The following is a 13022-nucleotide window of genomic DNA, read 5'->3' on the forward strand; positions in this document are numbered from 1 at the left end:
TCAAGGGCTAATGCTCCCGAGAAGGGAGCAGCGAAAGGTCCCACTGGTCCCAAAAAAAATACATAGGATGCCCGGGGAGAAGGATGTTGACTCTGAAGCAAATGACTTCTACTCCTTATCAGACGAGACGCCACCTGGTCTGGGCTGGATTCAGAGTCAGGTTCCAATTTCGAATCTAGTGAGGATAGTGGCTCAGACAAAGGTATTAGTGGCAAGCAAACTTCTCAAGCCACTTGAAAGCCAAATAATAGAGCCCAAAGAGCCGATAACTTGAAATCACAGGAGCGAAGGTGGGACTACTCCCTTGGGAACCAACTGGTAGGGGTTGAAAAAGGAACAGAGAAACAACTGACAAAAAATACGGCAGTAACCCAGGCCCCTCCAACTTTGGAATCAATCCTTCAGTGTGTTGTGGCACATTGGGAGGAAGCTCAAATGGAGAGAAAACGAGCACAAATTGTTGCCAGGAAATTACAGGGGTCCGTGAGGAAAATTGGGAGAACTTGTAGCAATATTTGCGACCGGATGTCTGAAGTGGAAACAAGAACAGCAGCCCTTAAGGAGGATCTCGCAGGGTCAAGGGGGCTAGTGGAAGCACATGAGGCACAACTTGTAGATATTCAATGGAAGCTCGAGGAGTGTGAAAACCGCCAAAGAAGGAATAATCTATGCTTTTTGGGGGTGCCGGAAGAAAAGGAGGGGTCAGATATGAGAGCATTCATGGTCCAGATGCTACAAAAAGCCATTCCAGATCTAGAAGGGTGGAGGTGGTCCCATGAAATCCAGAGGGCGCACAGAGTTCCATTCAATATTCACCAACCAATCCGCCTCAATGCCAAACCTCGGGCAATCTTAGTCTATTTTGGGAACTTCTTATTAAGGCAATTGATTTTCGAGAAGGCCAGACCTGATGCATAACGGGCAGCGGATGGGTTCTCCTTCACAAGGCTCGATTTCTGCCACATCACTGTGGAACGAAGGAGGCGCCTGCGCCAAATGATCTCTCAGTTTCAGGAGAAGGGAGCACAAGCCTTCCTATTAAACCCAGCCCGGCTAAAAATCATTTGGAAGGACCGGGTCAGAGTCTTCACATCGGAAATCAAGGCTAAGGATTTCTTAGATGCCGGAGGCAAATGAACTTTGAAGGGGCTGGTGGTCAGGGCACATGTGGTGTATAAAGGATAACAAGACTGATCAGAACTCTTGAGTATTTCCTCCGGACATAAGACTGTCCTAAAACCGCGGCCCTTTAGATCTGACAGGAAACCTTTCTCTGCTCTTGTCTTTCTTTCTTATCCCCTTTTACCTTTGAGCTTAAACAATGGTGACCTGGTGTGGAAAGGGGCAGGATCAGGTTTAGATCAGACGAGAAAGCTGGGGGGGTATCGTCATCTCTTTTTTTTCTTATCTTCTTTTTGGAAAAATGTCACCCTAGTGGGGGAATCACTATCACCTTCGCCCACAGACCAAGATAGGTCTGTTGCTTCACGATGCAGGAGGGGTTGAGTGGGGGTTGGGGGGTGCTAGGGGAGGTTAGTAGGAGGGGACAAAAAAAATAAAAAATTCAGGAAAGTAAATCAGTGTATATTGAATAGAGTTGGGGCTCAACGTAGCCGGATGGTATGGCTCACGAAGCAGAGTAGGCGAAGGGGGTACCAAGGAACACACCGGGATGGGTAAACTAACTGTCTGTACGATCAATATTGGGGGGCTGAATGAGCGAGCTAAGAGAGATAGGACGAGTGAAGCACTGCGAACTCTGGGTCTGGACGTTATCTGCCAGCAGGAGACCCACCTTCCTTGGCAGAAGAGAAGTCTCAACTTTATCCCGGGCTTCACACAAGTAGTCTGCTCTTCACAGACCTCCTAACACGCGAGGAGTGGCAATACGTGTTTCTTACCGGCTTCCTCCAAGTAATCGCACACTATCCGACAAATGGGGCTGGTGGGCAATTGCTGTAATTCCCACCCTTGGTAAACTCTGCACCATATACGGGTCAAATTTAGATGATGCAGATTTATTGACAGAACTTGAGGTAGAGCTCGCTTCTTGGCCTACTCCATTGATAATATGTGGAGATTTTAATATTCATATGGATTCAAGCGAGTTGGGGAGGGATGGGTATCAAGGTAGGAAACCACGAGTCTTTCATGCAGTACAGGCACTGGCCGCTAGCCATGGGCTGGTAGATATTTGGTCTATAAATAAACCTAGAGATCCAGGATATATATATTACTCGTGCCACATAGAAAGTATGTTAGGCTGGACTACTTTTATATCCCCAGCTCACTAGCAAACAAAGCTCAGATAAGGAAGCTACCCAAGGTTCTCTCGGACCATAACCCCCTTGTTCTGGACATTGAGACGTCCGGGTATATAAAACCCCCAGTAAGGTGGACCTTTGATAGGAAACTACTGGCTAACAATGGGTTAATCGATCACATCAAACGCTGGACTATACAGGTTTTTGATATTAATAGGTACAGTACGTCAAGGGAGGTGGTTTGGAACGCATATAAAGCTGGGCTCAGAGGGGAGGTAATTAGCTTTGCAGGGTTTCACAGGAAAAATCAACAAGAGCTTATTAGATCGCTGATGCAAGATCTGAGTAGATACGAGACAGAACATATGGCTACTATTGCCCAAAGACAGACTCAGCGGCAGTCAGAGATCGAACTAAAAGTAATTAGTACCAAAGCTAAGATAAACGTGGTGTTTAATCAATCAATAGCCGAAAGATTCCAAACTAGCAGACAGGAACACTATGAACATGGGGAAAAAACAGGGAAACACCTGGCTCTTCGGATCAGACAAAAAACAGCGGCAAATAGCATTACGAAGCGAAAAAGAAAGGATGGTACAGTGTCCTCTGACCCTCAAGAGATAATGAGCATCTTCCAAGACTTTTATCAAGATCTCTATAAGTCCAGGCATCAAACTACGGTGGATCCTGGAACCAGGTTCCCGCCTTTGATACAAGAGCTAGATGGAGATATCTTAATGGAAGAGGTGAACGAGGTATTGCTATCTATGGTCTTCAGGAAGGCGGCGGGCCCAGATGGCCTACCCATGGAGATTTATAAGATACTGCATAAGGAACTCGCCCCTCTGCTGTTGGACCTGTTCTTAGCAGTCCAGCAGAAAGGCATCCCTCCTAAGTCATGGGAGGAGACCAGCATAGTTATTTTTTTGAAAAAGGGGAAGGCGTCTGACGATCCGGCCTCCTATAGACCTATTTCATTAATAAATACGGATGAGAAGTTCTATTCTAAAATCCTTGCGAGGAGGCTTTCAAAGGTCATTGATTTTTTGGTAAGTCCGTGGCAACACAGCTTTATACCCGGCCGTAGTACAACTGACCATATTAAAAGGGTAATCTCATTATTTAACATCGCTGAGACTTCTGGGCAACAAATGTCATTAATATTATTAGATGCCCAAAAAGCGTTTGATCAAGTGGAATGGGGGTACCTTTGGCAGAATTTAAGATCAAACGGCTTTGGACCCCGCATACTTACTGCCCTAAGAGCAATGTATGTACAGTCATACACAAAAATACAATTGATGGGGCAGCATTCTGGTCAGGTAAAGATTGCAAGGGGGACAAGGCAGGGCTGCCCATGTTTCCCTATCCTCTTTGCACTATACATAGATCCGTTAATTAGAGCTATTTTAAATGATCCTGTGATTCTACCAGTGGTGGTCAGGGGATATAGTACTAAAGTGCTAGCATACGCAGATGACATCGCGGTAGTTACCCCTGACCCCCAGGCGACAATTGCTAGAATAGAAGGTCTAGCCCAGGAGTTTGGGGAGGAATCTGGGTATGGGCTAAATGCGGATAAAACTAAGATCATCTGCTCTAGTTCAATTCTGTGGCAGGATCCCAGGAGGGCAGAGACAGCAACCTATTTAGGGATCTCAATCGCAGCAGACGTCGATACCATCTGGAATATTAACGTAGATCCTCTTCTTAGTAGAATAAGTGCAGACCTCAAGAGGATGAACAATCTACACGTATCTATCGTTGGTAGGGCAAACGTCATAAAAATGACAATATTCCCGAAAATACTCTACCTATTTCGTTGTATACCACTAGAACCCCTAATTTCTTGTTTAAAAAAGTTGAAGCGATCTTTTCACAGTTTAATTGGGGATATGGGAAGGTAAGGAGATCTCTGAGATTGATGTCCCTCCCCCAAAACCGAGGGGGGCTGGCAGTGCTAAATATCCCATATTATTACTGGGCCATTATGCTACAACAAATGACTATATTGTTTAGACAAATCCCGGTAATACATGAGGCAGAGACTCCACCATCCATCTTTGAATTAGCTGTGGGTAACCAAGCTCCAGGTCTATTACTTAGACAATTGGATAATAGCTATTGTAAAAGAACTCACTTCAAACCTCTCAGAGCAGCATGGAGGGTGTGGCAGAAAACCAGTAAATTGTTGAATATTCCTAAAATTCATCGTCACCTTTTATTATGGCGGTCATCATTCTTCCCAGATTTCCTGTTTGACAAGATCGGTTGCAAGTGGCAACAGGCGGGAATCAACTCTGTTGGAGACATAATAAATTCAACTTGTATCTTGACATTTGCAGAGATTCTGGACCGGTTTGAGATAGACCCGCAAAGCCTATTTAAATATTTACAACTAAGGGAATCCATTAAAACAGTTATGATCCACCTTACTTCTCATTTAAGCATTCCGCTCTTAGACATTCTGGTCCGGAAACATCCCTAAGTGAAGGAAGTATACGCGTTGATGATAGAAGCTAGCGAGGATGATATAGTCAAAGTAGAATGTGCATGGGCAGTTAAACTTGGAAATCAAGATGTGGATTTATGCAGGTCCCTTGAATTGTCCAAAACGGTTCTTTTAATCGGCTAACCTAAAGGCTCAACATTTTAAGACCATATACAGATTATATTTTACACCGGCCAAACTTTGGACCTGGGGGAAGAGGGATTCGAACGAATGTCCAAGATGTGGGCAAGGCCCAGCCAATATGATTCACATGTTCGCTGAATGCTCGGAATTGGGGCTGGTAAAAATGGGGATTGAATCCTTCCTTAGCGAGACCGTGGGACGCACAATCATACTAACTCCCACTTTAATAATGTTGGGATGGGACGAATCCCTGCAGCTAGAATTCACACAGGTCTATTTTTGTTTCATGGTAACAGCAGCTCTCCGTATAATGATAGCCTCCAAAAGAAAGAATAAGGACCCCCCGACATATCAGGCTTGGTATGCTAGACTGTTTCATATATTTAATTTAGAGATTGCGCTATACAAGTGCAAGGGGAATAGAGCTAGGAAAAAAGGGAAGCAAATCTGGGGACCCTTGCTGGAGCTGCAGAGAAAGGGATGAGTGTGGAGGCGGGGGGAGAGGAGGGGAAAGGGTGAGAGGGGGGACCTTGGGAATAATTAAATGTCCATGCTTGGTTTTTTCTCCCTGTGTTTCTGCTCCAACTCCCTCCCTCTCTGTGCTTCCGCTCCTCCCACATTGTTATATTCTTTTCCTTCTTTACTTTTCTTTGGGCTCTTTCCCTTCTTTTTGTTCCTTTATGTTCTGCCTGCTCCACATAATGTTTTAATTAATGTATGATGTTTTCATTACATATGGGTCCTTGTGTATGTTTATGTACCTGATATTTTTTTTAATTAAAAAAAGAAAAAAGAACAACCACCTAATACGTATGATCTTAGGATGAAAGATTGGGCAAGTTGTGCTACTGGACATGTCCAGGGGAAAAAAGAATGTTAGGCAGGTACTACTTGGTGGCAAGCAATCTTCTCTAAGAAAAGCAAAACAGAGAGAAACAAAGATTTGCATCCACATTAATATAAATCAGAGTTGAGTCTTCTTGCAGTAACATCAGTATGCAGCCTATAATGCCTTACTGGTGCTCTACGGAAAGGAAAAGCTATGGCACTCCAATATCCTTTTATGTACAAGGGTTTCTTCTAATGCAAGATAATTACTTGAGTTCAATATTCAGAACCTTGAACATCCTTCTCTCTGGCTCCAAGTCTGGATTTTGTCAGATGTGAAGGCTCATATTTTCCTCATCCCTTCTGACATTTATCTATGCTCCTTAAACTTTCCTTGTGATCATAAATTTTGTATGCTGAAAAGTGGTGATGAGGGGTAGCTTTCATTTTAGAAATTAAGATAATACTGATATGACTAATAGGCTTGAAATGCCTGAAAGCGAAAATAACCAAGGAAGGTGCTCAAGTTATATATAGTCTATAGCCTATGTGAAACTTTAACTCCAGATATGATTTAATCAAATGTTGGGTCTGTGATTGTGGAATCTATCTATCTATCTATATAGATATAGATATAGGAAACAGAAATACTACAAGTGCAAAGCCATCAAAGTAATACGCTCTAGTGTAATGTTGGCATCTAGTAGTCTAGGAAGGTAGTAACCCAGATCTCTAAAGTAAATAAGAATTGTGTTTATTGAACTTCATATAATCTTACAAAGGATCAATGTCGTCTGATAAAGATACCAATGAGATCTCCTCATAAACTGAAGATTTGAGGTCAACAAACCCTAGAAACTATTCCTTAATAGAGAAAGGCACAATTATTGCAGGATGGGGAAACTGAAATACAATCACAACACAGATTCACCACACAGGAGCACAGAAAATTATCCAATGAATAAGTACGAGCTTTGGATTCAAATTCATTCGGCAAACCACAAAGCAAAGGCCTCAGAGATGATATGAAAAAAAAGTAACCACAGAGAAGCAACACAATGGTCTTGTTTACAGAACGAGATGTTGATCACAGAAGGGATAATTTGGGTTTGAGATTTTTTTTAATCTGTTCAAAAACCTAAGCTTCCACCACCATCCTACCTATCTTTGCTCCTTTCTTTAGAAGAGTGACTACAACAGACGTATTGCGACATCCCACAGCCCGGTCGAGAGGCCGCATGCCACTATAGTCCACATGCTCAATCATTGCTCCATGGTCCACCAGAAACTGAACCTAAGAAGAAAGAAAAGGAGGACCAATTCAGCAATGCATGTAGTTATTTAATTAAATGCTTTAGATGTGCAAAGAGTGGTAAACAAAACAGGAAAGGAAAAGAGCACAAAATATATATTCAACCACATTACGTATGCCAACAGCTATTACTCTCTAAAAAACCATTATGCAGATGGTATCATTCTGAGAGTTTGAAATAGCAAATATGATTTGATATTTTTTTCTCAAACAGCCTGAGACCAGACCCAAGTAATAAAAACACTGCACGTACACTGGAAGTATTTAGATTGGTGTGGCAATTATCTTTTTCACTGCATCATCATGGAAGGATTAACCCTCCTCAAACAATGCTCCCTCACAAGGAGCAACTGACATCCGTTATACGAGAAGCAATTTACATCAGTAGAGAACTACACCAGAGTAATAATGAAGTGACAAAATAATGACATCAAGTTTTCTCGGCTGATGCATCAAAACATTCACTTCTACTTCAGTAAAAAGACTACCATCTCACCATAAGTGCAGGTTGTTCAGAGTAATTGTAATTGTAATTCTGAAGCTTATAAAGCGCATGGTTACACTTACCAGTGTGTCCCCGCGCTGAATAAACCGCTGAGGAACCCGTCCTGGCCTGTTCCTGTGAGGCGCCCAACTCCTGGGCACCCCCCTGGTGAAGCCAGGCATCCTTAGCGATTAGGGCCAGTGTGGAGACTAAGCAAGCTATTGCCCAGAGTTGCAGCCTGGGACCCCATGATTAGAGTAGGCACCGTGCCGAGAATTATCGGGTCCGCGGACATTTGAGCTCAAGACCCTGCCGCGACGGGAATTGAACCCTGGTTCCGGGCCAGACCTCTGCATCAGGGTCTGCCGCTCTAATCAGTGAGCCACACTCCTCAGTTTCTAGGAGGAATAGGACCACACCGATAAATCTTTTACATTATCTAAAGGAAGGTTTAGCTGTGTTCATAATGGACAGTGAAGCCTCTTCCAAGGAAAAGGTATCTTACTCTAGTAACCACACTTTCAGCAGATACTGACTTATTTCACATCACAACCTTTTGAGCACTTTCAAAGGTTTAGTGCCTTATCCTTTAGTATTTTATCATAAAGAGGTTACCCCCAAGACCATCAATCTAATATTATTCTGCTTGAAAAAAACAATAACTTGTTTCTCCAAACGTCAATTACTTGACTTGCTCTAATTTAAAAAACGTATTGAATGGTGTACATATAAAATTTGATTTTGCCAATAGCATTAATCATAACATTGATATTAGAATAAATACATAAGTGGGAATATACAAGGTATCATGTTTCGTATTGCATTCATTTTTTGTGATAAATAAACAAACATTGTACATGTACTATTTTACTTAATGTATAAATGTGTGCATATATGTGTGTACTATCAATGATGTAATTTATGATTCCATGTGCATAATAAGCGCTGACCTCCTTTTAAAATAGGGCCACGCAGTACCAGTTTAGACTGCAGATAAGAGGGTGAAAATTGAGACCTTCCCCAGTAATATGACAGTGTTGGACACGAGACACTTAATTTTGTCTGTTTATGTTTTATGATCAACTCCTTTGTAAGTTTAATGATCAATGTGACGTATTGTATTTTGGTTTGTACATGTCTTTGTTTCAAATTAATGTGGTCATAAGTGTAACCCCTTTTTGAGGGTGTATAAAATAGTACATGTACAATGTTTGTTTTGTTTATCACAAAAAATGAATGAAATAAGAAACATGATACCATGTATATTCCCACTTATTTATTTATTCTAATGTCAATGTTATGATTAATGCTATTGGCACAATCTAAGTTTGAGTGTACACTTTGAAGAAACTTCTAAATTAGAACAAATTAAGTCATTGACATTCGGAGAAACAAATTATTGTTTTTTCCAAGCAGAATATTATTAGATCGATGGTCTTGGGGTTAACCTCTTTATGATAAAGTATGATTTGATCCCAGCCCCCAATGTCCTCAACTGGATCACTCTCCTTAATGATGCAAATTATCATTAATATGACATTGCATCCACATATGCATGCATGTTCATTTATATAGTACTAATCTAGATTTAAAGCAACAGGAAACTGCACATGGAGTAGGTGAGACAGACAAAATAGATGGGACTAAAAACAAATACTTATTATAGGCCAAAGAGTACCTCTTTAAAACTTACCGGACCTGCTGTGGAAGCTCTTGCCGTGAGGGAAACGGCAGCGGGGCTCTGAAAACGCCATCACCATCGCCGTGAGGGGAACGACAGGAAAACTACAGCTCCCAGGTGCACCAGTGACGATCCAGCATGCGCCCGGAGGCGCTACAAAGCTGCGGAACGCCTCCTGCCACGCAGGACGTGCGCGGGTGGCCCGGGCTAAGCCCGGGTCCGTCTGAGCCCGTCCGAGACTGTTCGAGGCTGGGCTGGGCCAAAGCTCTTGGCTAATATTTATATTAAAGCTTGGTACGTGAACCTGGTGTAGGAGGCTAATAAAATAACCCTTATGAGGACTTTGGGGTAAGGTCTATCTGAACTCTCTTCACTTGGACTGGACTGGCTAACTGCCCGTGAGCTGCATCCTTTTAACTTTTATCTGATTACAATTGATCTGTGTGTATGGGCATTTCATATGCTTTATTTTTATTAATTGTTTGACTTTTAAAATCATAATGTCACGGCGTAAGGGAAGTAAAATCCCAGTTGAGCATGCTAGTTCTACTCTGGATAATTATCTTGTTAGAGCTGTGAGCGCCATAAATGAACAAATAATCAGAACAGAGCGGCGATTTAAGCAGCTCCTCAGCATTACCCCTAGTTTCGTTAGTAACTGCTGAAGAAAACAGGGAGAACACTAGTATTAATATATCTCCGCACATCAGTGTAGTTGAGCCATCAATTGCACCGATTGCCACACCTAACTCTTCAGCACCCGGTTCACCTGCCCCCAGAACTAGAAGGGGATACAGGAACGTCCAACTCAAACGCGGCACAACTAATTTAGGCAAGGGTGCCAAAATGCCATCTGGGAATGCATCAGCTGCTGAAGATAATTTGGGCAATACTAGTGCAGTAACATTAAACACTGCACAGTTTGAGAAATTAGTGAATATTTTTGTTGCTAAAATCGAAGGGTCTATCAAACCCCTATCGGATAGATTGGATAATCTATGCAGTGTGGTTAAACAGTTTGGGGGAGAGATTTCAGCTCAAAACGAATGGATAAAAACCCGTATGAATGCTCTGGATAATCGCCGGGTTAGTACGGCCACCGGGTAAGCGACCAAACCAGTTGCCAAAAGTAGTGATGGGAGGGTTTGGAACTGAATAGGCAAACCCCTAATGCCGAAAATAGGCCCAGACCCTAGAGGGGAAATAATAAGTCATAATTTCAAGTGGAGTAAGTCTATTAATCTACCGCCTGAATGTGCACCATATGTGGCAGTCTTAACTAACGTCCCACCATTGAATGAAAATCTACCCCATAATCAGTTGGAGACATGAATCTCTCAAAAATAAAACTATTTCTTGGTTAAACCGCGAATGTGGGTTCCCTTTGGCATTTTCCAATCAGATCCTCACTACTAGAAGGGTCAACTGAATCGGTAAATCGCCAAAAAGCACCAAGGGAGATTGTGTTATTATTAATTTCAAAAATCCTCATTTTGCCACCACATCCTTGATTAGAGCAACATCCTTACCACATAAAGATCAGGGAATTATATTACGTCCTCTTGGATATTTCTACAGTCATTTAATGCATCGAACCCACGATGAACTCAATTGAGATAGGGGTCTTATGTTTGATATACCTTAAAAATATGAGTTCCCTATCTTTAATCAGTTTCAATCGCTGAGCACCCTGGACATGAATGACTGACCTAACCGGGATTATACTGCTACTGTTGAGGTGGTTACTCCCAGGAATGTTGGAATGGAGAAGGTAAACCTAGGAAAGTTAGGGCCCATGCATGTGTCTGAACATAGTAAGGATGTTGAAAAGAAGAAGGACAACCCAGGAGATCTAGGGACCATGCATGTGTCAGAACAAAGTCAGGATGTCCAAGAGGGGGATGGCCCTATTAACATACAAGGAGAGGGGGTGGCGGAACCTAGGGGAACAGCTATAGGTCTAAGCGCCATCACGCCGAATAAAAAAACCCAGTTCCCGCATTGTTCCGTTGTTAGCTGGAACATTGCTGGATTAGCTGCAAAAGGGGATACTTTGGGATGGATAGAGTTTATTAAGTTACACAAAAATTTTTGGTTTTGTTTCCAGGAAACCAGGATATGGTTAGTTATGATGGTCATGTTTCCTTCCATTTACCAGCGCAGGCCTCGAGCTGTGGTAGAGCTAAGGGAGGCCTCTTGATACTGATATCTGTCAACCTCCCTATTATCGTGAAAAGGTATTTGAAGGTTGGGGCCCATTCTCAGATCCTGTGGCTACATCAGAAACAAGCCCGTAATATCCTTTTAATTAATTTTTACAATAATGTCTTTGATAACACGCGGCACCAAGTGGTGAAGGACCTGGAGGCTGCCTTAGGCAAATTAATTGCAGGGGTTAATCTTGCTTTCGATTTTATCTGGGTAGGAGATTTTAATATTTCTACCTGACCCATGTCTACTTTGGGGGTATGTGGGGTCAAAAATAATGTAGAGAAAGACGACCTGCACTTCCCACATAATCTATATGGCGAGTCACTAAACAAAATAATGGCGGATCACGACATAGAAATTCTGGCCCACCCTAGGAATGAACAAGGAGACATTATTCCCACATATACGGGTCGGATTGCTAATACTATGATTGACCATGTATGTGTGTCATCTAGCATTATTCCATTGTGTAATGTTCCTAAGATTGTTGACACCATGTTAAGTGACCACAACTGTATCATTACCGAAGCTATTATTTGGAAGGACAGGTCTACACCCATTACGTGTTCTATAAACAATATTGAACCCCACAGACCCAATGGTGGGATGGAAAGGTGATAAATCTGAGGTAGTACTAAAATCCATCGTTGAAGGATGTATTGGAGAAATTAATGCTATCCTCATGAGTGACCATGACCCTGTAGACATTTTAAGGGATTTTACGATTATTAACAAAGTTATTGACGCAAAGTTTACTAAAACCAAAGCGTGGTTTGACCATACATGCACTGCGATGATCACTGAATTAAAGCAGACCTTGGCAGCCAGGCTGCGAGATAAGAAAGCGGTAATTCAACTAAGATGTGATTATAAGGCAGCCCTTAAGCATAGGAAGATAGAATTACAGCAAGAGGCTTGGGAAACGTTGACACAGGCTGCGGAAATCTCTAACTGCGTTATTCTGGGCAACAGTCAATTGTCCCTTTCTTAAGGAAGACATGGTTCCAGAACTTACGTCCAACGTTACTATGGAGGCATGGGTAACTCACTTTTCCGTCATCTTTAAATCGGATATACCGCAAAGTGTTAACCACAGTTCTTGGCCCATTGTGCCGCTGGATTTCACTATTGCTGAGGTCTTACAAGGCATTAGTGCAAGCAAAGGGTGGAAGGACCAGGGGCCGGACGGGGTCCCCATCGATGTTTATAAAACCGTTCCGGCGATGTGGGGCCCCGTGTTAGCCAAAGTATTTAATGCTGCGGTATCCAATGGAGTCCCACCGGCCTGGGGGGAATCTATTATAATTCCGATCTATAAGAAAGGGGATAGAGGGGATGTTAAAAATTACCGCCCTATCTCCCTACTAGATTCCTCGGTAAAAATTATGAGCAGGGTATTACTGGTAAGACTGGAAGAATGGGCAGAAGAGAATGGTATCATGGCCAGCACCCAGTATGGTTTTAGGAAAGGGCGCGGAACCCTGGACCAGTGCCTAAACCTAAAACTCCTAATTGGGAAGTATACCCAGGCTAAAAAGGGCTCTCTCTATCTCTGCTTTGCAGATCTAAGCAGTGCCTTCGACTTGGTTGACCACTCTATTCTTTGG

The 13022-nt window shown here is 42.6% G+C and overlaps 1 protein-coding gene across 6 annotated transcripts in view; it reads right to left on the reverse strand.

Annotated features, from left to right (window-relative positions):
- TANC2 (tetratricopeptide repeat, ankyrin repeat and coiled-coil containing 2) overlaps positions 1-13022 on the reverse strand; it is a 2511073-nt gene that overhangs the window by 157840 nt on the left and 2340211 nt on the right. For all 6 annotated transcript variants that reach the window (XM_078645079.1, XM_078645083.1, XM_078645080.1 and 3 more), the window contains one exon: positions 6889-7021. In XM_078645079.1, the coding sequence (XP_078501205.1) occupies positions 6889-7021 (133 nt within the window). The remainder of the gene's footprint in view (positions 1-6888; positions 7022-13022) is intronic.

This window comes from Lissotriton helveticus, chromosome 5_1, assembly GCF_964261635.1.
Source record: "Lissotriton helveticus chromosome 5_1, aLisHel1.1, whole genome shotgun sequence".
In the NCBI taxonomy this organism is placed as follows: Eukaryota; Metazoa; Chordata; class Amphibia; order Caudata; family Salamandridae; genus Lissotriton; species Lissotriton helveticus.